Source organism: Capricornis sumatraensis, chromosome 15, assembly GCF_032405125.1.
Source record: "Capricornis sumatraensis isolate serow.1 chromosome 15, serow.2, whole genome shotgun sequence".
In the NCBI taxonomy this organism is placed as follows: Eukaryota; Metazoa; Chordata; class Mammalia; order Artiodactyla; family Bovidae; genus Capricornis; species Capricornis sumatraensis.
In genome coordinates, this window is record NC_091083.1 from 82,742,760 (window position 1) to 82,769,105 (window position 26,346).

The 26,346-nt window shown below is 48.8% G+C and overlaps 1 protein-coding gene across 2 annotated transcripts in view; it reads right to left on the minus strand.

Moving 5' to 3' along the window:
• Positions 1–26,346, minus strand: part of ATP9A (ATPase phospholipid transporting 9A (putative)) — a 124,737-nt gene that overhangs the window by 67,581 nt on the left and 30,810 nt on the right. For both annotated transcript variants that reach the window (XM_068986694.1, XM_068986695.1), the window contains exons 3-6: positions 24,165–24,278; positions 16,808–16,916; positions 2,671–2,729; positions 1,341–1,392 (exon numbers count right to left, since the gene is read on the minus strand). In XM_068986694.1, the coding sequence (XP_068842795.1) occupies positions 1,341–1,392; positions 2,671–2,729; positions 16,808–16,916; positions 24,165–24,278 (334 nt within the window). The remainder of the gene's footprint in view (positions 1–1,340; positions 1,393–2,670; positions 2,730–16,807; positions 16,917–24,164; positions 24,279–26,346) is intronic.

A 26,346-nucleotide genomic window follows, 5' to 3' on the forward strand; every position in this document is an offset into this window, starting at 1 on the left:
GTTTTGTTTTTGGAAAAGAGAGAAGACTTCTCGGACCCTAATCCATTTTCACTGACAAGGAAATAAGGACCAACCCAAGGACAAAGCTGTAGTGTTTAAAAGACTTTTAATGGGAGTGCATTCCACGAACCCTGGATGATTTAGCGTACACTCATTAGTATACCCTGGCCACCTGATGCAAAGAGCCAACTCATTGGAAAATACCCTGAGGCTGGAAAAGACCCAGGGCAGGAGGAGAAGGGGGCGAGAACCAACATAAGATGGTTGGATGCACATGAGTCTGAGCACACCCCGGGACACAGTGAGGACAGGGAAGCCTGACATGCCGCAGTGCATGGAGCCACAGAGTCAGACACAACGGAGCGGCTGAACAACAAATTAAATATGAAACCTCATCCTCACTTTTACCCAGTTCATCACAGAATGAGGTTCCAGCAAGCTCAAAAGAGTATAAACGTGGGTTTTTCTGAGGTTCAAAGATCTCTGCTTCTGCCTGCTAGGTAAGAGAAAAATGGCCTTGTTTCCTGAGAACAGCTTAAATAACAAAAATAAAAAGGAGATTTGAGTCAACTGATGAGGCAGGCAGGCAGGCAGCAGAGGGGGCAGCCACCCCGGGAAATACAGCCAGGCCTCCAGCCCTGCTGTGGATGCAGACAGCCGAGTATCCAGCATCATTTCATGTGAGGGACACGAGGATCCGTGGATTTGGTACCTATGGGGGGGGGGGGTGTCCTGGAACCAACCCCCCTGGGACACGGAGAGAAGATGGTAACTGTGACATGTAGGGTCTTGAAGGAGACTGAGAGGGTCACTCAGGCAAACAGGCTGTAAACAAGAAATAAACGGACGGGCAGGGGCGACCGTGGCCCCATCGCTCGTGAGCCGAAGTTTGGGGGAAGGCCACCCCCTCTCTCCTGCCCAGCTTCTCTCCTGCCCCACCTCGTGACACACCTCCCAGTATCTTCTCAGAAGAGAGTCTGTTGCTGTTGGCTTCGGTGTGTTCGACACACTTCCTCATCCCAACTCCGGAGGCTGAGCTGAATGCAGCCCAGCGCGGGGTGGGGGGTGATGCCCAGCCACCGCATGTGACCCCCCAGCGGTGACTCAGCAGAGGTCCCGCTGTCTCTGTCGTGATCAGAAGCTGTTGACCTGCACGCACCAAGCACCCCCCGCCGCCCCCACCTCCTTTTTAAAGACTGCTCTATGAAAAGAAGCGTTTCTGGTCGGCCTCCGTGGCTCCAAAATGAGCATCCACTTCTGTCAGATTTTCAACTGATTATTTTGCCAAATCACCACTGAAAGGTTAATGGCTATTTCCAAAATTGATCCCAGATGCTTACCGTTTTTTTCTGATGTCCTCAGGAAGATCATGTCGGCAGGGACCCGCTGGTTCTGTGTTATGAACAGAGAGACTGTTACCATGAGTGCCTCTGTGTGGGGATTCGCACCCCCCTACCCCTGGCCCACTCGGTGGGGAGTGGGGGTGGGGGTGGGCAACCAAAACCCACAGCCTCTTTTAAGTGTCTGCAGTTGTCGGAGACAGATCTGGGGATTTATCCTGTTTTTGAATCTGAAAAATCTTGCGCTGCTGCTGTTACACTGCTGATCTCCTATTGAAATCTTATCTTGAAAAGAGAGCTTCCCATTTTCTGGCGAATCCAACCATTACCTCCTGCAACTGCAGCCTGCGGACCCGGGGGGCCCAAAGCCTGCTCCCCAAGCTGGCTCATCCAGGCTGTCTGCAGAAACTAAAGACAGACGTACGCTAGGCTCATCTTTCTGCTTCGACCAGTTTTCTGGCTTGATATTTGGCTTCGAACGGGATTTAAGTAAGGAAGTCAAGTAGGAAAAAGCGAAAAAAAGCCACGCTCAAAAAAAAAAGAGGGTCGCCAACAGCAGCCCTCGTGTAATTGTGAACAGGAAAGTGAGTCACAGCAGAAAGAGGTCTGCGAGGGTCTTCGCAGCTGCCACTCAGGAGAGCTTTGCTTTACCTCAAATCAACTCTGAGTTCTTAGATTTAATCCTTTTAAAAGAGCAGAGTTCACTTCCTACAGAAAGGAGCTGAGATGCAGTCCTTTCCTAATCAAGTATGATTCCAAGACGCTCCGGGGCCACCCCCGAATCCAACACCTCCCAGCGTACACAGTACCAGGAGATATGAGCCCTGGTTGGACTAACAAACAGAACAACCACGCTGTTTTTTAAAATGCATTTGTGGCCTTCTTACCCTTCTCATGTTTCACTTAACCCCCAGTCCCCATAAAATGACAGAAAAGAACAATGTTTAAGTCAAAAATACGCAACCTAAAACTGTTCAACAGGCAAATGACTAATATTTTCATGTGCTGATACCGGCAGCCGGCCTCTAGGAAAAAACTTTATGATGAGTTAAAAACAAAAAGACTCCCAAACAAAAAACACATCAAACAGGAAATGAGAGCTTGTACTCCGCGTTTGAAGCGGGATTGCTGGCTGAGCAGCACAGAAACCTTGAAACCGTATTTTGTGTGCGTGTCTCACGTTTCTCCCGGGCAAACACGCTGGGTAGAGCCCGGAAAGCCTACGGCCACAGATACAGGAATCGCCGGGCAGGATTAAGTGGGCGTGACCAGGCCCCGCGCATGCGCGCCCACACAGCCGCGGTCGCAAGCCGCGAGGATCCGCTCTCACCTTCTCGACGATGATAAGGTCTCCCACCTGGATGCTGGAGCTCTTCACCTTTACCGTCCCTGCGAAGAAGCAGGCCCACGATATATCACGTCTGAATTCAAGTCGTGTCGCTACAGGGCGTCCGCCAGCCTGCACACCCTGAAGGATGTGCCCCCCAATCCCAGCGGCTGCAGCATCTCCTGCCTCTCTGAAAAAAGGTTCTGCTGCGGAGACCAATCCAAAACCTGATCCCCACTTCTGAGAGCCCTGGAAGGACTCAGAGGCCTCAAGTCAGATCTTCTGTCCTAACGGCACCTTAGAGGCGCTTCTGAATCAGCACTGTAATAGATTCATTCAGCCTCACACACACACAGAGAAATGGGGATCCATGGTCAAAAGATCAACACTGAATTCTCAGCAGCACCAAAAAGAAAGAGGCTAACCCAAAATGACTTTTTAAAATGTGCAACTGCTGTGCAGTATGGCTCATATGGGCCCCCCTGGTGGCTCACACAGTAAAGAATCCACCTGCAATGCGGGAGACCCTGCTTCCATCCCTGGGTCAGGAAGATCCCTTCGAGAAGGGAATGACCCGCTCCACTATTCTTGCCTGGGAAATCTCACGGACTGAGGAACCTGGCGGGCTACAGTCCACGGTGTCGCAAAAAGTCAGACATGACTTAGCGACTCAACAACAGCAAATGGCTTATATGATTCTAATCAGACCACACAACTCTGGCTGGATGCTTATCTGGATAAATAATAACATTAAACATGGATTCCATGCTAAGCGCCGTATACACATTGACATCCTAATGGCTTCACTTCCTCCTCTCAATGGCCATCAGAAAAGATACTATCTCTAGCTTTCAGACAAGGGAAGTGGGCTCAGAGAGGCCCCATCTGCCCCCGGTCTCACAGAACAGGTCAGCACCAAGAGGCACAGCCCCACCTGACTTCAGAGGAAGGAAGGAAAAACAGGAAATTCACTTCAACTCAAAAAACATTTACTGAAGTGCCATGGTCTAGGAATTCAAAGAAGATAGTCGCTCATCCTAAAAAAGCCCACAGTCCCGTGCAGGAGTCAGCAAAGGCGTCCTGGGAAGCGCAAGACAGTACACAGTTTAGGTTCTGCAGCCAATAAACAAACTCAAATCTCCCAACAACTGTTCTCCCCAAAGAGCAATCGTCTTTTGTACATTTATGTTGGACAATGTAAAGACCATTCCTGGCTCCCGGGCCGAGGTGGTGGGCTGAATTTGGCCTGCCAGCTGTAGTCTGCAAACCCATGAGCTGTGAGAAAGACAGCTGGATAGATGCTGTGAGTGCAAAATAGAGTGTGAAAGCACAGGAGTTCGGTGGGTGCAGAAAGGAAGCAGGAAGGAAGGAGGCCTCCTCCCCGAAGGAAGACCGAGAACGGTGGCTGGCACCCCGAGGGCACGTGACGACTCACCCCAGGTTCAAGCCCCTTCAGCTGAGCGCCTGCTGGAGGCCAGGGGCTCCCAGGGTGGGCTCCATGGACTTGCACCCGTGGAGCGAAGCAGTCAAGAGACACATAGTGAGTGAGTGGGGTGGGGCATGGGGAGGTGTCAACAAGCACTTTACAGGGGAGCTGAGGCCAGACCTGACCAGATGATTCTGGCTACCAGCATCGGGAAAAAGGTATGAGATGAGAAAGAGACGCATGAGCAGTACACGTATGTGTGTGGCCGCCAGCTGGAACTGCTTCAGCAAGACCAGAAGCATCGCATGGAGCACAGAGATGAAGGTCTGTGGGCAGCCAGGTGGCCCAGCACCTTGTGAACAAGCCTGCGGAGGACGCGGGTCTTCACCCTCATGAGGGACGGGATTCCCACACGAGGGAGCACCACCACCAAAATCGTCATGCCCCTGGCACCTCCTGTTAGGCCCATTTAATAAGTCCAGGGGTCCTGAATCTGCTGTCCCCACTGTGGGCTTCTTTATCTGACATACACCCAACATTCCCCACCAGGAACTTGTGCACGCAGCTCAGATTATTTTATCTGACACTTTTCACATCATTTAATGCCACAGGTCTTTCCAGTAATTCATCACTGCTGAGATGCTTCAAAGCATTCCGAAGACTTCAACTGAAACAATTCTTTCTCAGAGGTTCCACAGGGTTTGATCTTTAACTAAGGTTTGTCCTTAATTAAATTCTGTCATGGTTAACAGTGAGGAGACCTGGTGCTAAAAGGGCAGCTCTCAAACACAAATGGTGTCTAGGCACGATGCAGAGCGTTCTCAAGGTGGCTCGCCGGGCCCAGCTGGACCCTCCCTCCTCCGAAAAGGGAGACTCCCATAGAGCCTTGCTTCCATAAAGCAGAACTCAAGCCAACAGCCTGAGCGGGGGCACCCTTGGAACCCACTCGCCTTAAGCATCAATGACACTGCTATCTTTGCAGAGGGAACCTGCGCTAATCCTAAGAGTCAGATCATTAGAAATGCATGAATGAACAGGGGGTGCGAAGCAGAGAATTCTCTTCCTGCCTGAACAATGCTTCTGGCCCCACCAGGGGGGCAACAGGGAAAAAACACACAACAGACACACTGCTCTTTCTGAGCAGCTTATCAAGGATCTTCCTGGAGGGAAGATCGTAAATTCAGCACGTCCCCCTACCCCCACCCCCTGGTGCCCGTAAACTTTTCCTGCTTTTCCTTTGCCTGAGTTCACCCCAACTTTCCCAAACATAAATTTACACATTGTCTTTGGTGTTCTCAGTGGAATTTACGCTGGTGGCCTGACCCAAACCATCCCTGAGCCTCTGTTCTGATCTTCAAGACCTACTCACACGTTTTCTCCAAACGGCCAACCCTAAGAAGAACACTGTTATAATTCTTATTAAATAATAACTGCATCTGGATGTGCGTGGGTATGTGAGCAAGATAGAGGACAAAATCAGGGGGATTATCCTAAAAAGGTTAATCTAGGGACAGAAGAGATTTATCCTTTTCTTTGGCATATGTACTTTCTAAATGCTTCACGATGATTTTTCTTTTTTTAAGAGTTAACATGAGAGGCTCTTCCAATAAGAAAAAATATATAATAAATTAAATTAGCTCCAACCTCTAAGTGACCAGGCCCAGACTTCCCCTTCCACGGCGGAGTTCTGATTTACAGTCAGTTAATTTGAACTCTGCCTCTCTGTCCATCTGCTCTGCCTCAACAAAAACCCCTTTAATCCACTGCGCTTGCAGAGCAGTTTCTGACCAACCCCGGCAGGCCGATCCCTCCAACAAACCCTCCTACTGTAACGGGCTCCATGTCGGGAGGAGAGCGGGGGGTGGGGGGCACCCCCATGAGGTCCCTGGGGAGTCTCAGCCACAGCCCCCTCATTAGCATGTTCGTATTCGGTGGGAGGAGCCTCAGCTTTTCAGGTTCCACACAGGGAGACCCTCAGTCTCACCCGCTCCGCTGAGCCAACACCCAGGCCGGACTATAAGTTTGGACCTCTCGGGTCGTGCTGGCGTTCTGGGGTGATGACAGCTGCGTGGTTCACAAGCGTTAAACGGGCAGCTCGCGGGGGCCGCTGCACAGCACAGGGCGCTGGGCTGGATGCTCCGTGATGGCCTAGAGCCGCCATGGCGGGACGGTGGGCAAGGGGAGGAGGGGGGTCCAGGAGGGAGGGGACGTGTGTACACTCACAGCTGGTTCATGCCGCTCCACCTCCGAAACCAACACAACACGGGAGAGCCAATATCCTCCAAATTAAAAAAACAAGAATGTCTGGCTCACATCTGCACGCAGAACACACGTGTCCCTGCTCGTTCTGACGAGAGAAGGCAAAACCAGCAGAACGAGAGGACGGAAAGCGGCCGGAAGGAAAGAGAAGGGGAAGCAGAGATCCCCACTTCGATTCCATCACTGGGGGTTTTGCTGCCCACATCCAACATCCGAATGACACGCCCTCTCTAAGGCGGCCTTGAGTGGTAAGGAAACCACCGCTGCGGCAGGACAGAAACAGGCCCACAGTCGGTGGGGAAGAACCGAGCACGCAGTGGCTGGGATTAACTCCCAAAAGAGAAGAATCTCAGAACTGTGGAAAGGGCCCAAAGCACATGATGTCTAACCATGCCTGAGCCGCTGTTCTGAGCGCTCCCCCAACGTTCCTGCAAGAAAGGAAGAGCAGAAACGTTCACGCTCTCGCACAGCTCCCCATCTTCCTGACAAAGGAAAACAAGGCCTGAAAAATGGCACAGTGACAGGGACGATGACCTAGACCCTCAAGAGAGACGAGATCCTGAGGCTCCCCGGTGGCTCGGTGGCAAAGAGTCTGCCTACCAATGCAGGGGGCACAGGTTCGATCCCTGGTCCGCGAAGATCCCACAAGCCCTGGAGCAACTGGGCCTGTGCCCTAGAGCCGGGAGCCACAGCTGCTGAGCCCATGGGCTGCAACTCCTGAAGCCCACACGCCCGAGAGCTGGCGCTCTGCCACGAGAGAAGCCACTGCAACACGACGCCCGCACACCGCCGTGAAGAGGAGCCCCCGTGCACCGCAACTAGAGCGCGCCCGCGGGCAGCAACGAAGACCCAGCACCGCCAAAGTAAAGAAGCTGTTCTGAGAGAGAGAGGCGCTCTCCCTACAGTCCCGTATCGGACTACAAGAAAATTCTCTCAACACCCCACTGGGCAGTCAGCAGACCTGCTTCCCAAGGGCTCCGATTTTCTGTTCCTTTTTTTTTTCCCATCTACTCCAGAGACTCCTAAAGCTTCCAGAGACAGAGCCCAGCCCTGTATATTCACGTGACCTGTGTACTCACATGGACCCCCTTACCCTTGGGCGAATGGCCTACTCTTTTCATACCATAAATCTTAATAACTTTTAAACAAGGGACCCTGAATTTTCATTTTGCACCACAAATTACACAGCTGGTCCTGCTCAGGAGTGAAAACACGCACTCAGACCTTCTTTACAAAGGGAGGAGGAGACCTGGTCTAGGAACTGAAGACACAGAACTCCCACCTTGCCCCCCAGACCTCCCTTCTCTGTCGGACCCTGTCACACTCAACCTCCAACCTCTTGGCTCTGGGATTTTCACGTATCTCTGCAGAAACTCTACAGAAGTTGGGTAAGAGATTTTTCAAAGGTTAAGTGGCAGATTGCCTGCCAGCCACATCCTAAATCATGAAATGCCTTCTATAAAATAAATGCACCCCGTTCAGCTTCGGCCACTTCACCCAAGCCGTCTCTTGAGTCAGAGTTTATAATGGGGAACAAACTTCCAATTACTAGATCTGTTTATTTCTGCAGAGATGGACCCCCGAGCCTTTCATAAGCAAACCTATTGAGCCCAAACCATGCTTTTCATGGATGAGAGCTTCAGAATAAGGGCAGTTTGTCTACACTGCAGAGAGAAACCAGATGTTTTCCATGAGTTGAAACAAGCAAATGACAATTCAGTCAAACTGCAGAACCACCCGCAGAAAAAAAAGTAAATTCCAGGGCACTAGTACGTGTGGGTCAATTTTCTGACCCCCGAACACCTCCAGCTATACTTCTATTTTTCATTGTGCATGCAGGACATTAATTGCCTTTGTAGGTCTCTAGCAGCCAGCTCCAGGCACTAACCCTGGTTAATGTATAACTCCTTAACTCGCACTCTAATCTGACTGTGACAGTGATGAGTTGTAAATTCTACGGCATGTGTACATTTCCTGGGCTTGACACGAAAACGCCTCTGCAGGCCCGGCAGAGTTCACAGGTTTAAAGTTGATATTTTCGTCTTCCAATCGGGTTGTCTTGCATTGCCCAAAGCCGGAGAAAAGACTGTTATGCGAAAACAGGGTGGAAGAATATTATTATAAATTCCACAGGCCACTTCCTGGGGCTTTTGTTTAAATTAGCGGGAACTTTAAAAAGAAAGGCTGGAGTTTAAATTTAACAAGTTTATACTCAACAGAGGCTCTTAAAATAAATATATAAGTGGTCCTCCCCTGCTTCTGGTGCCCAATAATGATGGAACAGACCAGCACCCCCGGCAGGGGGTAAATACCTGTTGGGAAAGATAACAGTGCAATTTGCATGTGAGATCTTTTTTCCGGGGTTGCTTTTTTATTTTGATTAAACAGTAGATCAGTTCACCAGTGATTTGTAATAAAGTGAATTCTGAGTAGTTTGAAAGAATAAAAGGAACCTTATGAGTTTGAAATAACAAACTTCGTATCTGTCAGAAAATGTATGGGAAAGTGTTTGGCAAGACCTATTTTAAGTTAAGACTTGTAAAAGCTAATGCTCTGAATCTTAATGAGAGAAGCCTGGGAAGGGAAATGCTTCGCTTACTGAGCTGTATTTGAGAGCCTCAGTAAAAACCTTTGCGATTGTTTTGCAGCAGGAATATCCAAACGACCATCACTAAGCAGATACAAGCTATTTATGAATAAAATAGATAAGGTCCTAGTGTTTAGCACAGGAACTGGATTCAATAACCTATAATAAACCACAGTGCAAAAGAATATGTGTATGTATCACTGAACCACTGTGGTGTACACCAGAGATTAACATAGCACTGTAAATCAACTGTAATTCAGTAAAATCAAATTTTCAGGGAACTGTATTCAATGTCCTGTGAGAAGCCGCAGCAGAAAGAATACAGAAGAAAGACTGTCTGTATGTGTCTAACCGAGTTGCTCTACTGTACCGCAGAGGCTGGCACAACACTGGGAATCAACTGTACATCAACTTCAAAAATACAGTTTAAAATGATTTTTAATAAGGAAGTTTTAAAAGACCATCACTGTAATTCTCTTCTCGAGAAAAGTATGAGGACATTTTTAGTGTTATCCCACGTCTGGACAGAGTTCATGCTTTGAAAACGTGAATGGTACCTGTGTTTAAGAATACAGGGTTTCCGTTTAGCTAATTAACTATTAGCTAAACAACTGCCACTAATGAACCCGTGTTCCCTGCCCTATCCGATCTCCTGACGAACTCCACTGGAATACAAGGTCCTAAAGGAAACGCATGTGTGTCTTTATACTTCAAATTTTAGTCATATTCACTGCAGTCCTAAATAATGGGGTAAAGTGGATTCTGAATTAAATTTTTAAAAATGTATCACTCTCAAATGGAAGTGAGATCCTTGAGGTTACTCTGTAACTGGCAAAGGGTGCAGAGAGCAGCATGGAGGAACACTCTGGAAAGAACGGAGGAAGGGTGAAGATACCAGCTCCGTTTTTTACACATCTGTCCAAAAAGCTGAAGATAAGAGAGTCCCTCCATTTTGCACAGACCTTTGACTTATGACTTGCGGTTCACCCTGTGCCCAGATGTCCCCAGCAGGAAAGAAGCACCAGCAATTGTGTTAATTGTGCTTCTGTTTGAACTTTCTTTCAAGGCTAATTATCCACTTGCTTCATTTAGCCCTTGATCACAAGTTAGTCTGGGAAAACATTCCTGGCATGAAGACCCCTGGAATTCATCTGGTGAAAATTTGAAACCAGTTACCCACACCCCACCTGTGATAAGCAAGGCAGGTTCCCCGCTTCAGAAATAAAGTTTGGGGAAAGTCAAGGATAAAGAAAAATAATTCCTTTACTAATTATTATTTCTTGGCCCAAGCCAAATCTTTCCAGTAGCAAAACAAAAGGTTTGCTGAGTCTGCTACGACTTCAAGACCCTCTCCTCTTCGGCGTTGGTGTTTCCAGGGCCACCGAATGCTATTAATTTGGAAAGACAGCTCTACAATTAAAGTCATAAAATGCATAAAGGTCAGAGAACCTCTCTTAAGTCTCTCATCAGGTTTCAATGTGGATTTCACGCAGGAGGAAAGGGGGTGATTACTTATTGAAAAGCGTCCTTCCTATGTGGCTTCCAACAGTTTGTCTGCCTCAGAATGAGGGGGCTGGATCGGCTTCTTTGGACTCAGAAATGTGTTTTGTCATATTGTATGTTCAATATCCTGTAATAAATCATCACAGAAAATAATCCGAAAAGGCTTCCCTGTTGGCTCAGAAGCAAAGAATCTGCCTGCTGTGCAGGAGATGCAAGAGACGCGGGTTCAATCCCGGGTTGGGAAGATCCCCTGGAGAAGGAAATCACTCCAGTATGCATTCTTGCCTGCAAAAGCCCACGGACAGAGGAATCCAGTGAGAAAGCATGGGGGTCACAAGGGTGGGACACGACGTAGTGACTAAACCACCATCATATATGCGTGTGGGGCTGGCCAAAAAGACCTCACAGAAAAGTGCAAACGAACGTTTTGACCAACTCAATATATAACTGAATCACTTTGCTGTACCCCAGAAACAAGCACAACTCAATATATAACTGAATCACTTTGCTGTTACCCCAGTAACAGAACGCTGTAAATCAACTAAGGCTTCAATTTTAAAAACGCGTTTTTAAACTATGTACTAAAGCTGAACCCTGTGGCAATTAAGAGACCCTACGCGGAAGTCTGAGCCTCAGCTCGGGGCCCAGTGGCGACCAGACTCACAGACGAAGGTGTCACATGAGACATCCAGGCTCACGCCACAGCTCTCCCCTGTAACTGCCACATCATCTCGGACACGACGCTGTCCCTCTCCGAGCCTCGGGTGTCCATCTGTAAAACCCACCTCCGTGAGGCTGTTTTAAAAAGTATAGAGCAGACCTTACCCAGCGCCTGGCTGGTTTACAGTCGAAAAACCTTCCTTCGTTTTTTCCTCTCCTGCTTCTCACTCTGGACAGCATTTTTCTAACAGTTCCAATGCCACCGTCTCCCTGCTGCATGCCGTGATGACAGATTCCCGGATCACAAAATGAACTTGCCCAGAGTCTCTGGTCTACACTGGCCTATATGGTCTTTTCTTCTCTTTTCCCCAGGAAGGAGCGGCTCAGGAAACAAGGCTGAATTGGGAAGAACAAGATGGAACCAGAACGTGGAATTCTGTCCCCCACACTTCTAACCATCACTGTCCGTGACCTTTGGGAGACTTTCTTTTTCCTTTCTTCCAGCTGTGCCGGGTCTCTGTGGAGGCTTACAAGCATCTCCACTTGCTAAGCACAAGTTCTACAGCACGCTGGCTCAGTTACTGTGGCACACACACTTAGCTGTCCTGCAGCGTGTGGGAACTTAGTTCCCTGACCAGGGATTAAACCCTAGTCCTCTGCATTAGAAGGCAGGTTTCTTAACCTCTCGATCACCAGGGAAGTCTGCCGGAGAACTCTTTACCAGGCCGCTTCCCGGGCATGTGATCCACGAAACGGCACAGGGGGACGCACTCGGAAGCGGCCGTGACTTGGTTTAATGCTCTGCTGTGCCATCTTGAACTTCGGGACAATTTTTGAACTGGGGCCCCTTGCCCCTCTGCATTGAGCACTGCAAATCACAAAGCCAGCCCTGCCTTCTTTCGTCCTCTAGGACTCAGGATGCAGGTCACCTCTTCTGCGAAGACACCAGCAGCTCCTGCCTGATGCACTCCCATAACCTCCCCTAACTTCCAGCTCATACCTCCATTTAGTCATCCACCAATATTTAAGGAAGCCCTGCTACAATACCACTAGTGCTGCCTTTCCTGGGCACAGACCTAATCCCAGCCCAGTACTAAATTCTCCTCATGCAAGACTTATACTCACGGCAACTCTCCAAGGTAGGCACTATTATTATCCCCAATTCACTGACTGGTTAAAGGATCTGCCCCACAGCAGAGGGGCGGCAGAAGTAGGACTCTTGAATCCGGCAGAACACAAACTCAAAACCACTAACTTCTTCTACTGCCAGGCACTGTGCTCAGGACTAGAAATGCAGTGGTTGCTCAGAAGGGCCATAATGCTCGTGCCACTACGGTATAATTACGAATCACATTTTATAATCATCCTATTTACCTGTCTGGATACCTTGCTGCACCATTAATTCCTTGAAGTCCCAATCTCTCATGTTTATCTCTGCAATACAGAAACCTATCACAAACTCTGGGAAGTGATGGAGTCTCAAATACCCTTGAAGAATGAATAAAAGGTCATTTGTACATGTAGGTTAATTTTACTATTGCTGCTGCTGCTGCTGCTGAGTCGCTTCAGTCATGTCCAACTCTTGTGCGACCCCAGAGACAGCAGCCCACCAGGCTCCCCCGCCCCTGGGATTCTCCAGGCAAGAACACTAGAGTGGGTTGCCATTTCCAAATACTTATTAAACTATGACAATTACATTAAAAACTGATCTACTGGTGTGTTGTTCTAGACACATCTTGATTGAAATAAGATGATCAAAACCCTTGGAAGCAGCAATTTAAAAAAAAAAACAAAAACTATCCATTTTTCCTCCCAGTGCTAAGTTCCTGATTTCCGGGGTTTTAAAAAAGTTCAGTTGTTTAAAATCAACCTTTTCCCTCCAAGTTCAGAACTCTTTCAATTTGGTTAACATAATGCCTCTAAAACTTTGGCAACATCCCAGAATCTGTGCCACTGACATTCTTATAATGATACTAACTCTGCGATATCTTGAATCTAATTTTGAGATATTGGGCAAACACAAATTGAGGGTCAGACTGCAAAGTGGCCTGAAACTGGCCTGTCCTTTTCAGAAATGTCAATGTCACAACAAAGAAATCAGGGGCGCTCTGCCAAGTTAGAGGAGATTAAGGAAGCAGTCAAATGCAGCTGGCAAACCTGTACTGTTTTCTGGACTAGGAGAAAGAAAACACTATTAAAAAACATTTAGGGAACAAATGGCAAATTCTGAGTGAGAAGTATAGAGGAAGTTAACAGTAACATATTGATGATAAATTTCCTGATTTTGTAATTATACTGTGTTATTTAAGAGAAACATCCTACTAGGAATTAAACACAATTATTTTGGTGTCTCAGACAGTAAAGAATCTGCCTGCAATGTAACAGACCCGGGTTTGGTCCCTGGGTCAGGAAGATCCCCAGGAGAAGGGCATGGCAACCCACTCCAGTATTCTTGCCTGGAGAATTCCATGGACAGAGGAGCCTGGTGGGCTACAGTCCATGAGACCGCAAAGAGTCGGACAGAAGGTAATGACTAACACACACACACACATTTAGGGGTTACCTGGAAAAGGAAATGGCAACCCACTCCAGTATTCCTGCCTGGAAAATCAGTCTATAGCTATAGTCCATGGGGTTGGAAAGAGTTGAACATGACTTAGGGACTAAACAGCAGCAGCAGCATTAAGGGGTTAAAAGGGAATAATGTCTGCAACTTAATTCTCCAAGGACTTAGAAAGGGTGAGGGGAGAGTATTCAAAAGCAAGAGGTCAAAAACTGATAAACCTGGGTGAGGGCAAACAGGAGTTTTCCACATAATTTTTGCAACTATTTTGCTAGTTAGAAATTATCAGCACCGTCTACCCATTTGGGCTTCCCCAGTGGTTCAGATGGTAAAGAATCAGCCTGCAATGCAGGTGACAGAGGTTCAATCCCTGGATCAGGAAGATCCGCTTTGGAGAAGGGCATGGCAACCCACTGCAGTATTCTTATCTGGAGAATTCCACGGACAGAGAAGCCTGGTGGGCTGCAGTCCGTGGGGTCGCAAGGAGTCAGACATGACTCAGCGACTAACACTTTCACGTTCTTTCCCCAATTATTTAACTATATTAGTATTAATACAAGTGTTGCTATTATAAATCAGGAAATGATACAGAACGTAGGTAAATATTATGGCTTACAATCTCATGATCAAGGACTTGTTTTGCTTTCCAAACTTTCTTGAATTCCAAAAATAGCATTGAAAAGTACATTTTAAGATGCCATGTGATAAAAACAGAAAATAGTCCTGCATGGACACCCATGCATGTACCTGCTGCCCTTTGCTTTTGAACTTACTAAAAGAAGATCTTGATGAAAACCCTTACTCTAGAAAATATTAAACGATTGAATGGTAAGGTCAAAAAAGGCTTCTTTCTCTTCCTCTCTCTGAAATCCTCCAATTTTAGCTTCTTACCTTGGCCTTTTCCCCAAAGTGTATCCAATAACTATACCCCACCCCCTCCCCAACAGCGCTTCCACTTTCCAAGCTGGAGGTTTTCTTCAGTGCGTTCTTTTCTGGGGCTTCCGGAACAAACTGTGGAGCCAGGGTCTGGATTGACACTCAGAACTCTGCTCCGTTCTCCCCACCCGTTGGATTGGCATGACAGTGGAAACCACGGGCCACAGAAGGAGACCCACAAGGAAGGCAAGCTTTGAACACTGGAGCCATCTGCCAGTTCTCCTTAGGGTCTTTTCAAGAGCTGAAGGGAGCTAAAGCAGAGGCTGAGAAAGGGGGTCTGCAGGGGAGGGCAGAAAAAAAAATCATTCACGGGAAAAGCAATTGCCACATGAAAAGAAGCAAAGAAGGTGTGGAGCCTGGACGGCTGACACATGGGGTCCCCAGACCCGCCTCCTGAGCTCCACAGAGACCCACCGCACCCTCTCCGGTGGAGCTTCTGTCGGTTGCCGAGCGCTGTCAGTGTTATAGTCAGAATATGTTATTAAGGGAGGATTTAATATACACGAACCACAAAAAAAAGTCTTGCAGAGGGGTCTTCTGGTTACCCCCGTGGAAAGCCCAAGCCACCTGCCTTTGCAAAGATTATGTTGGGGTTTCTTTCTTCAGGTAGCAAAATGCCCTAAATATAAGTAGTTTAGCAATAATAAAACATTTCTATACCAACTCTAAATCCCTCCTTTTCCCAGAGACTGGCAACTTTTTAAGACCACCAACTATGAAAATCTGCTTAAATGAACTAAAGCAAAATACTTGCATGCAGTTGCTGTCTAGTCACTCGTTGCGTCCGAGTCTTTGTGACCCCGTGGACTGCAGCCCACCAGGCTCCTCTGTCCATGGGATTTCCCAGGCAAGAACACTGGAGTGGGTTGCCATTTCCTTCTCCAGAGGATCTTCCCGAACCAAGGATGGAACCTTCATCTCCTGCCCAGCAGGCAGATTCTTTACCACTGATCCACATAGGAAGCGTGCCATCATGTGTCTATACTAAAAAAAAAAAAAAATTGGGGGAGCTTTAAATAAATTTCTCCAAAATTTTTCCTAGAAGGAAAATTCTCCTCAGATCCCAGAAACTACAGATGAACTGCTTCTTGTGAAGACTGAGGCACTTACATAAAGCTGTTCACAGCCTGGCTGGGTGCAGGCTCCCTCAGGCATCTATCTTAGCTCTTTCAGAATTCTCAATTTCCTGGAGGCAAAGCACAGCTTTTATCCCCCTCAACTGCTCCTGAAACATTAATCCCTGAACAGGATCAGTCATCCTTGGGTGTGTAAGGTAACATTCTCATTTCTTACCGGAAATCTAGGTAGAATCCGTACTTAGAAATAAAAGTCGGTATCAGTTGGGTTGTTTGGTGGGTTCTGCATGGTGTATTTGAGTGGGTTTTTAAAATTCCACCATTTCAAAACTTCAAATGAAAGTCTGCCTAGTCAATTCTCCTCGGGCCAGATTATTCACTCTTTATTCTTCCATTTTGAAAATTTATACGATCCCTCAAAAGAAACCTTCACAGATGCAACATTTAGTTTGAAGCCTGGTGCCTTCTTAAAAAACTAACACTGCCAAGTTGTCACATTAGTTTTGTGATGTTGAAAGGATATCTTTTAGAGCTGTGCTCCCTTGAAAACCTGTGTAGGAGAGTTTACAGCCTCCACACCAAGAGAGCTCAAGTGGCAGAGAATCTGCCTGCAACGCAGGAGATACGGGTTCAATACCTGGGTCGGGAAGATCCCGTGGAGGAGGAAATGGCCACCCACTCCAGTATTCCTGCCTGGGGCATCCCATGGCCACAGGAGCCCGGTGGGCTACAGTCCCGGGGGCTGCAGAGAGTCAGACTCAACTGAGCACGCACACGCCCAAACCCCAACAGAAGGGCTGCCTCCCCAGCCAGCGGGGGAAAGGGGTGAGCGCGTGGAGAATGCCAGGAGCGCACAGCTAATCCCGGGTGGGTACGGCGCAGGCCACCCGTCAGCACGGGCTCCAGGGGCACAGTGATGGCCCAGGGATGTGGCCAAAGTCCCCCCAGGCCCGGGGCACATGCTGGCCTCCCTGACATTGGCCACTGAGCGACTGCCCCGCCCCTGCCGGCCACACCCCACGGCCCTGGGCTGTGAACTCTGCTCCCTGACGGTCAGTGCCCCGTGGCCGAGTTGGGACCCAATGCCCACTCCGCCGCCCGCCCCCAGGGCTGGGCAGCAGGAGGCTGACCTCTCGCCGTGAGGCGGCTGTAGACCTGGGCGTTCACCTCCTTGTCCCGCGTGTAGCATCGGATCTCCTCCACCGCCTCTCGGATGATGGTGACGGCCAGCACAAAGCCCTGCAGGAGAGAGAGAGGGAGAGAGAGAGAGAGGGTGAGCCGGCCTGAAAGCCACCGGCCTCCCCTGGAGCCGGGGCAGAAGAGACCAGAAGCCACTCGGCAGGGGGCAGCTTTCTCACACGAGTGAGCCCCAGCAGGCCCACTTCTCTGAATCTCCTACCCCCACGACATCCCATCCACCCCCACCCTGGGGCTCCTAAGAGTGAAAAACACAGAAGCCCCAGAGCCGTCCGGCCTCTGTAAGGGCTGAGCGGTGGGACGGCCCTGACGTCTGTGGCTCACTGGCCACGTGCCGGGTACCACTAGAGCACTTTCCCCCCTTGGAGCAGTTCAGCCCTGGGACGGCCACGCTGGCCGGGAAGAGACCGAGACGCTCAGAGGTGAAGGAGATAAAATGGGCCTCCCTGGCGACTCAATCGGTAAAGAATCTGCCTGCAATGCAGGAGCCCCGCGTTCGATCCCTGGGGCGGGAAGATCCCCAGGAGAGGGAAGTGCAATTCACTCCAGTATTCTTGACTGGAGAATGCCACGGACAGAGGAGCCCGCAGATGACAATCCATGGGGCCTCAAAGAGTCAGACACGACTTAGCAACTAAACCAAGGACATCAAGGTCCTGAGTGATCATTCAGCGGCTCCTATCCCAGAGTCTTCGTTCTCAGAGGCCACAACATTCTGCACCTGCAGAAACTTGGATGGGTGGAACCAAGCAGGTGGGCCACCAGGGCACAAAATGAGTCACGAGGCCTATTTGTATCGACCTGCCAGTAGGGAAATCAACCTTCCAGACATAACACTGTTCAGATCAGTTCAGTTCAGTCACTCAGTCGTGTCCGACTGTTTGCGACCCCATGAATCGCAGCACGCCAGGCCTCCCTGTCCTGACCAACTCCCGGAGTTCACTCAAACTCACATCTATTGAGTCGGTGATGCCATCCAGCCATCTCATCCTCTGTCGTCCCCTTTTCCTCCTGCCCCCAATCCCTCCCAGCATCAGAGTTTTTTCCAATGAGTCGACTCTTCGCATGAGGTGTCCAAAGTATTGGAGTTTCACCTTTAGCATCATTCCTTCCAAAGAAATCCCAGGACTGATCTCCTTGCAGTCCAAGGGATTCTCAAGAGTCTTCTCCAACACCACAGTTCAAAAGCATCAATTCTTTGGTGCTCAGCTTTCTTCACAGTCCAACTCTCACATCCATACATGACCACTAGAAAAGCCATAGCCTTGACTAGAAGGACCTTTGTTGGCAAAGTAATATCTCTGCTTTTCAATATGCTGTCTAGGTTGGTCATAACTTTCCTTCCAAGGAGTAAGCATCTTTTAATTTCATGGCTGCAGTCACCATCTGCAGTGATTTTGGAGCCCCCCAAAATAAAGTCTGATACTGTTTCCAATGTTTCCCCATCTATTTGCCATGAAGTGATGGGACCAGATGCCATGATCTTCGTTTTCTGAATGTTGAGCTTTAAGCCAACTTTTTCACTCTCCTCTTTCACTTTCATCAAGAGGCTTTTTAGTTCCTCTTCACTTTCTGCCATAAGGGTGGTGTCATCTGCATATCTGAGGTTACTGGTATTTCTCCCAGCAATCTTGATTCCAGCTTGTGCTTCTTCCAGCCCAGCGTTTCTCATGATGTACTCACTGCATATAAGTTAAATGAGCAGGGTGACGATATACAGCCTTGACATACTCCTTTTCCTATTTGGAACCAGTCTGTTGTTCCATGTCCAGTTCTAACTGTTGCCTCCTGACCTGCATACAGGTTTCTCAAGAGGCAGGTCAGGTGGTCTGGTATTCCCATCTCTTTCAGAATTTTCCAGTTTATTGTGATCCACCCAGTCAAAGGCTTTGGCATAGTCAATAAAGCAGAAATAGATGTTTTTCTGGAACTCTCTTCCTTTTTCCATGATCCAGCAGATGTTGGCAATTTGATCTCTGGTTCCTCTGCCTTTTCTAAAACCAGCTTGAATATCTGGAAGTTCACAGTTCATGTATTGCTAAAGCCTGGCTTGGAGAATTTTGAGCATCACTTTACTAGTGTGTGAGATGAGTACAACTGTGCGGTAGTTTGAGAATTCTTTGGCATTGCCTCTCTTTGGGATTGGAATGAAAACTGACCTTTTCCAGTCCTGTGGCCACGGCTGAGTTTTCCAAATTTGCTGGCATATTGAGTGCAGCACTTTCACAGCATCATCTTTCAGAATTTGAAATAGTTCAACTGGAATTCCATCACCTCCACTAGCTTTGTTCGCAGTGATGCTTCCTAAGGCCCACTTGACTTCACATTCCAGTTCAGATAAACACCAACAAAGATTCCATACACTGCTGAAGATTTTCCAATATCCTTAACTTTTTTTTTTATTATAAGGCCTGTGTGTGTGTGTGTGTGTGTGTGTGTGTGTGTGTTCAATCATGTCCAACTCTTGTGACCCCATGGACGATATCCCACTTGGATTCTCTGTCCACGGAATCTTCCAGGCAAGAATACTGGAGTGAGTTGTCATTTCCTACTCCAGGGGATCTTCCTGACTCAGGGATCAAACCCACATGCCTTGCGTCTCTTGCACTGGCAGGCAGATTTTTTACCACTGCGCCACCTGGGAAGCCCCCACTCCTTAACTATTGGTTAGATTCCTCTGCAAAGAAGGGGACGGGGTGAGGTGGGGACTTCTTACTTGGCCACAAGGTATGTGGACTCTTAGCTCCCCTGGCAGGGAACACACCTGCACCCCCTACACTGGAGGCAAAGTCTTAACGGCTGAACCACCAAGGGAATCCTCACGTTAAAGTACTGACTGCATAAGCACCCATTAGTAAAAGGAAAATTTTAAGCCACCCCACCTTCCCACGTTAGATATCCCTACTCATAAAACCTGGTGCGGACTGGTGTCTGTCACCCATGGTAGGAATCTATTTTCGTCTTGATTTTTCTTCTTGTATCAATAAAAGCAAGAGCAGCCATTCATTTTTCTTACAAAAGAGCCTTGTCATCTCTCTTTTTAAAGTCATTTTTTTTTAATACAGAGGGCACAATTGCCCCTGAGGTTAGCAGTCGTGAATTCTTTGAGGATTTCATTTTCATACTGTTTACCCCGTGCAATATATTAACTTCGATTCAAAGGATGTTAAATCTCTTATGTAAATCTAGTCAGCGATGTGCCGCTTTGTGGAACCCCTCCCAAGGCCCATACATCTTTGCCATCAAAGGATTTCTCCTGTTTCCAATCAGAAGGAAAGTACACACTGAAGCCACAGAAAAACTGGTACATTTCAGAATGAAAGCATGACCAGACCACATAGCAAGGCGAGAAAACCTGGTCAGGAAAAGCGCGGCCCACGTCTGCAGAATCCCCACCCCCCCATGCTGCTGTTTTGTTCTGCGCCAGAATCCAGGTTTCGGTTGTTTGTTTTTTCAAGTGTTCCAGTTTCTAGTTCTCTCTGCGTAGGCCTGGCTAAATCCCATCGATGTTAATGGGAAGTGTGTGCTTACCCCAAAGACAGGAGGGGCTGACCTCCCTGCTGCATATGAATGCTGCTTCCTAAGTCACCATGGGCTTCCCAGGTGGCACGGTGGTAAAGAACCTGCCTGCCGATGCTGCAGACACAAGAGTCACAGGTTCGATTCCTGGGTCGGGAAGATCCCCTGGAGGAGGGCATGGCAACCCATTCCAGCATTCTTGCCTAGGAAATTCTAAGGACAGAGGAGTCTGGCGGGCTACAGTTCAAGGGGTCACAAAAAGTTGGAAACGATTGAGCAACTTAGCACACAGGCACATAGCCAGGTGCTGGGACTCAGAGCTGAAAGTGACTTTCCAACTGAGTGAAACTCCTTAAGAGCCAGGGGGCTCACACACACAAGTTACCATATCTATGACCTCCCCACTACCCCAACACACACGCACACAGAATCCTCACCAATCACAGGGGACCTGCCATCTCTTAAGCTAGAAACTGCTTTACAAAGAGATGCAAATGTGGTCCAGATATAAATTGCAACCTTCCAGCTTCGGAGGTCCCTAAGGGCCAAATCACTTCATGGCAAATAGATGGGAAAACCACGAAAACAGAGACAGACTTTATCTTCTTGGGCTCCAAAATCTCTGCAGATGGTGACTGCAGCCATGCAATTAAAGGAAGCTATGACCAACCTAGACAGCATATTAAAAAGCAGAGACATTACTTTGCCAACAAAGGTCCATCTACTTAAAGCTATGGTGTTTCCAGTAGTCATGTATGGATGTGAGAGTTGGACTGTGAAGAAGGCTGAGCGCCGAAGAATTGATGCTTTTGAACTATGGTGTTGGAGAAGACTCTTGAGAGTCCCTTGGACTGCAAGGAGATCCAACCAGTCCATTCTGAAGGAGATCAGTCCTGGGTGTTCATTGGAAGGACTGATACTGAAGCTGTAACTCCAACAATTTGGCCACCTGATGCAAAGAGCTGACTCATCTGAAAAGACCCTGATGCTGGGAAAGATTGAGGGCAGGAGGAGAAGGGGACGACAGAGGATGAGATGGTTGGAAGGCATCACCGACTCAACCGAGATGAGTTTGAGCAAGCTCTGGGAGTTGGCGGTGGACAGGGAAGCCTGGCGTGCTGCAGTTCATGGGGTCGCAAAGAGGCGGACGCGACTGAGCAACTGAACTGACTGAAGGGCCAAAGATACTGAGAAAGAAGCTTGAGTGGCAGTGGAGGCTTGGCTAAACTTGTAAGGATATCAGAGGTGGTGACAGTGAACAGACAAAACCCTGCAGGCGCTGAGACTCTCCCATAAAGCTGCACGCCAAGAGCAGATTCACGGGAATTCCCTGGAGGCCCAGAAGTTAGGGCTCCATGCTTCCACTGCGGAGGGCCCAGGTTAGATCTCTGGGTGGGGAACTAAGACCCCGTAAGCCGCAAGGTGCAGTCAAAAAAAAAAAAGATCTTCCAAAGCAAAACTCCCGAGAGAAATCAGAAAAGCAGCTACTCCTGCTCCGGGAGGCGGGCTGACTGGAGAGGGGCAAAGGGAACTTTCTGGGCTGGTAAGAACGTCCTGCCCTGACCATGGGTGCTGGCGACACCCAGGGAACTGAAAACTCAGTATCGTGTAGACTGCGTCTTAACAACAGAGAAATCTCGATGTATTATTTTACTGATTATCTCATGTTTCCTGAGGAACATCTCCCACAAATACATCAGCATCAAGAAAGAAGTTACCAGGACTTCCCTGGGAGTCCAGTAGGTAAGAACTGCTTCCAGTGCTGGGGATGTGGAGATGACCCCCGGTCCAGGAACTAAGACCCCACACAGCACAGGGCAGTTAAGCCTGTGCACCACAACCAGAGAGAAGCCTGTGCACCGCAAGGAAAGAGCTCGAATGCCACTAAGACCCAATGCAGCCAAATAAATAAATACCTTTTTCAAACAAGAGAAAAAATGTTACCAAAAGCTAAGACGCAATCCACACGATGACCAACAATGGCACTGGTACCGGAATTTTAAAATTCAAATGTGGACATTTTCTGAGAATTCTCTATGAGTCAGGAGCTATTTGCACCTTTCTACTTGCTGTACTTCACAGCACCTCCCAACAAGCCACGGGAATAGACACGATCACACCCTACTTATAGATGAGGAAACCGAGGTTCAGAAAAGCTAGTTCCAATCACACGGCTTCTCAAAGAGGCTGCAGGGCAACCGTCTGGCCCCACAGCCCTTGTTCTGAACCACTGAGCTCACAGCTGGGCGTGAAACGAGAGGACTCTGAGGGCGGTCAGACACATTTCAAAATGTACGTCAGCCAAGCACTGGGAATTGATTCTCCGCATAAACGTCTAGGGGACTTAGGGGAAACCAGCTGTAGTCACCGGGAAACAGGGGTCCTCCAGTCGTCTTTGGCCCCAAGCTCCCTTCTCTGCAGCCCTTGGAAAGAGAGGAAGAACTTGGGCAAGACGACTGCCTCCTTCTGTCTCTGCACCATCACAGGAAACTCTGACCATGGGGCACTTAGAAGCCTCAGGACTGCCTGATGCTGCTGGTAACCCTGGCTTTTCTCTACAGTCAGAGGCCCAGGAAAACCAGGACTCGGCTGTTTGCATCAGGAGTCAGGTTCCTGGCTCCTCCTGGAAACTCTGAGCATCATTTCAGCGAAGAGACACAGGCTAGAACTGGAGTGAGGCTCTCGCTGGAAGGGCGGGAGCCCTCCAAGTCATCCTGGCCCCTACACGGGCCCTCACTGCATTTCCTGAGGGGCTTCTGCAGTCCCTGGGGTCAGCATCATCGGTACCGACATGCAGAATACATCTCAGGCCAGAAATGGGCGAAGCACCTGCCTTTGAGTTGCGTTCAACACTTTGATCCTTGGTCACCAGGCCCAAGAACCAACGTGGTCTCCCCCTGCAGAGGGAGCAACTCTATTCTTAACAGTTTCAAACACCTTGACTACACATCTGAGCTAATGTAGTTTCCCGTAAGTTTCCAACTTCCAGAAAGGCACTGAGGCGACTTAAGACAGAGGCCTCTGTGCCTGAAGATAAAAAATACTTAATAAAAGGCCACACCACCCTCTCCAAGGACTCCCTAGTGGCTCAGAGGTAAAGAATCTGCCTGCAATGCAGGAGACCCAAATTTGATCCATGGGCCAAGAAGATCCCGTAGAGAAGGGAATGGCCACCCACTCCAGTATTCTTGCCTGGAGAATGCCATGGACAGAGGAGCCTGGCGGGCTACAGTCCATGGGCTCACAAAGAGACTAAGCCACAAACACCTTCACCTCTGTTCCAAAGAAAACTAGTAGCTTTGGTGAAGAACCTTCCAGACTTCCGTGTATTTATTTACAAGCCTCAGGTGAGTCACACTCCATACACAGACACACCGAAGCACAGAATCGTGGTCAACCCCTCACGCTCACATAGACTCCATCATAAACAGAAAATGATTCAAAGAGCACAAGCCACGGGGTCAGAGGCCCTGCCTTTCTCAGGACCCAGGGCCCAGTACCCGGCAATCCGCGGTGAGCCGGCAGGAACCGCTTGCTGAAACAAGGAGAGACTGGACAGCAGATAGACAGATGGAAGGAGGAGCCGAGACGCCGCGGCCTGCAGTGGATGGAACAGAGCGCCACCAGGAAAACCTCAGGGGCTCCCAACGTGTTGGCCTGGGGGCGTCCTCTCCCTTGAAAGACCACGTCCTGTTCCAGCCACCTGAAGGACAGAGACCCTGTGGCTGCCCAACCTCGGACCCCCCAGAAAAGATGCCCCAACTGACTCACCAGGGGAACCCAGTATGTGTAGAGCGCTCCGAGTCGCATCTCGGGGACGAACTGGGAGCAGGCGAGAAGCAGGAAATAGAGGTTGAAGAAGTATTTGAACTGGTTAAACAGCACCTGCAATGGAGAGAGAAGACACTTGAGGCTGGTGGACTCAGAGAGAGGCAGACGGGTGACCTTTCAAACACTCCCTCAGGAGAACGCAACTCACATGGTACCTGCACGTACACTTTACACTCTGACACCTGTTTAGAAAAACACACCTGGGTGATGAAAACATCATTTGTCAAATAAAGAAGCAAATGATACCTGTGGGAATTCTAAACACCAAATTCAGCACAGTGGGGACCTCTCGGTGTGGGGTCTCTGACAACAGCTGTTAGGCTTTATTTTTTAAACCTCTTTTCCAAGTGCAGAAAAGGCCACTCCAAAGCCACTGAAGAGGGTTTAGTGAAAAAGGCCTAGGTTGTAAGACTGAATCAAAAGAGAGATACATCGATGTCTCGATGGTATGATTTCAGCGCCAGAAGTAACTACAGCAGAATTCCATCCCACGTGGCCGGAGGGTTCTGGCGGTTTCCAACTCATCTGGCCATCAGGCAACAAGTGGAAATGCCCTGTCTGCTCAGGGCACCGTCCAGCCCCTCGTTCCTGCCCTGCCGTGGGGACGTGGATGCTCCACACACCCCCAGCGGTGCAGCTGCAAGATGCGGGAGAGTGGCCTTATGTGCCTCAGAGTTTCCATGAATGGGAAATTAACTTGCACTTGACTTCAGATACTGAGATTTCAGGGGCCAGGGGGGAGGGCTGAACCAGGTAGCAATAAATGGAGTCAAAAATCACCCTTAAAGAAACATTCAGGGGCTTCCCTCAGGGCTCAGTGGTAAAGAATCCGCCTGCGAACGCAGGAGACACAGGTTCGATCCCTGGTCCGGGAAGATCCCACGTGCCATGGAATAACGAGACCTGTGGGTCACAGCTATCGAGCCTGGGCCCTGTGGGTCACAGCTATCGAGGCTGGGCCCTGTAGGCAGCGAGCCGCAACCACTGCGCCTGTGTGCCCCAGGGCCTGTGCTCCATGGCGAGAAGCCTCTGCAGTGAGGTGCCTCCGTACTGCAACTAGAGAGCAACCCCCTGCTCACTGCAACTGGAGAAAAGCCTGCAGGCAGCAGCGAAGACCCAGCACAGCCAAAAATAAACCAATTATTAAAAAGAAATTCAGGCTAACCTTACGCTACAGTATGAGGTATTTGTTTCCATGTTCTCTCTCAGTAAATCAGTGATTTATTTTTTTTTTCTTTCAGCTTTGGAACTGGTTGTTGCTGCCGCTTCTACAGCCAGCTGGTGTAGTTTTGGAGGTCCCCATGGATAGAAGTCTATATTTAACTTAAGGGTGTGCTGGGCAGCGGGGAAGGTTTTCAGAAGGCTTGTCTGTTGATTTGTATAAATTAATGGACAAAACAGTCACAGAGCAATATACTACTAAGCAAAACAAACATTAGCAAATGCGTTAATAGAAAATCTCTCTGGGTGGAAGTATTAAAATCTATCTTACAAAGATTTCTTGGGACTTCCCTGGCAGTCTGGTGGTTAAGGATCCACCTCCCGAGATTCCCTGCTGGTTTAGCGGCTAAGACTCCAAGCACCCAATGCAGGAGGGCCCGGGTTTGTTCCTTGTTCTGGGAGCTAGATCCCGCATGTCACAACTCAGACTCAGCAGAGCCAAATAAATAAATATTTTAAAAAATTTTAAAGAAAGAATCCACCTCCCAGCGCAGAGGATGCAGGTTTGATTCCTGGTCGGGGAACTAAGACCCCACATGCTGTGGGGCAAGTAAACCCACAGGCCTCAGCTGCTGAGCCTGCACGCCTCAGCAAAAGACCCCATGGGCTGCAACTACAGCAGTACAGCCAAGGAAAAATAAAAAAATTTCTCTATACTTTTATCCCCCAGCTTTTCTATTCTGAATATGTGCTCCAAGATGGTAACAGGGGGAAATATAGGCATTGATTTTTTTTTTTTGTAACAAAGCTAGGCCCTCAAAATATCTTTTTCACTCCTCTTAGGCCGAACACACCAAATAAATGTGAAGTTATTCCAGCCGATCAGGTGGAGTCTCACTGCCTTGCAGACAGAAGGCAACATCTTTCAGGTGCTCAGGACTAAGGGAGGTGAAAGGCCACC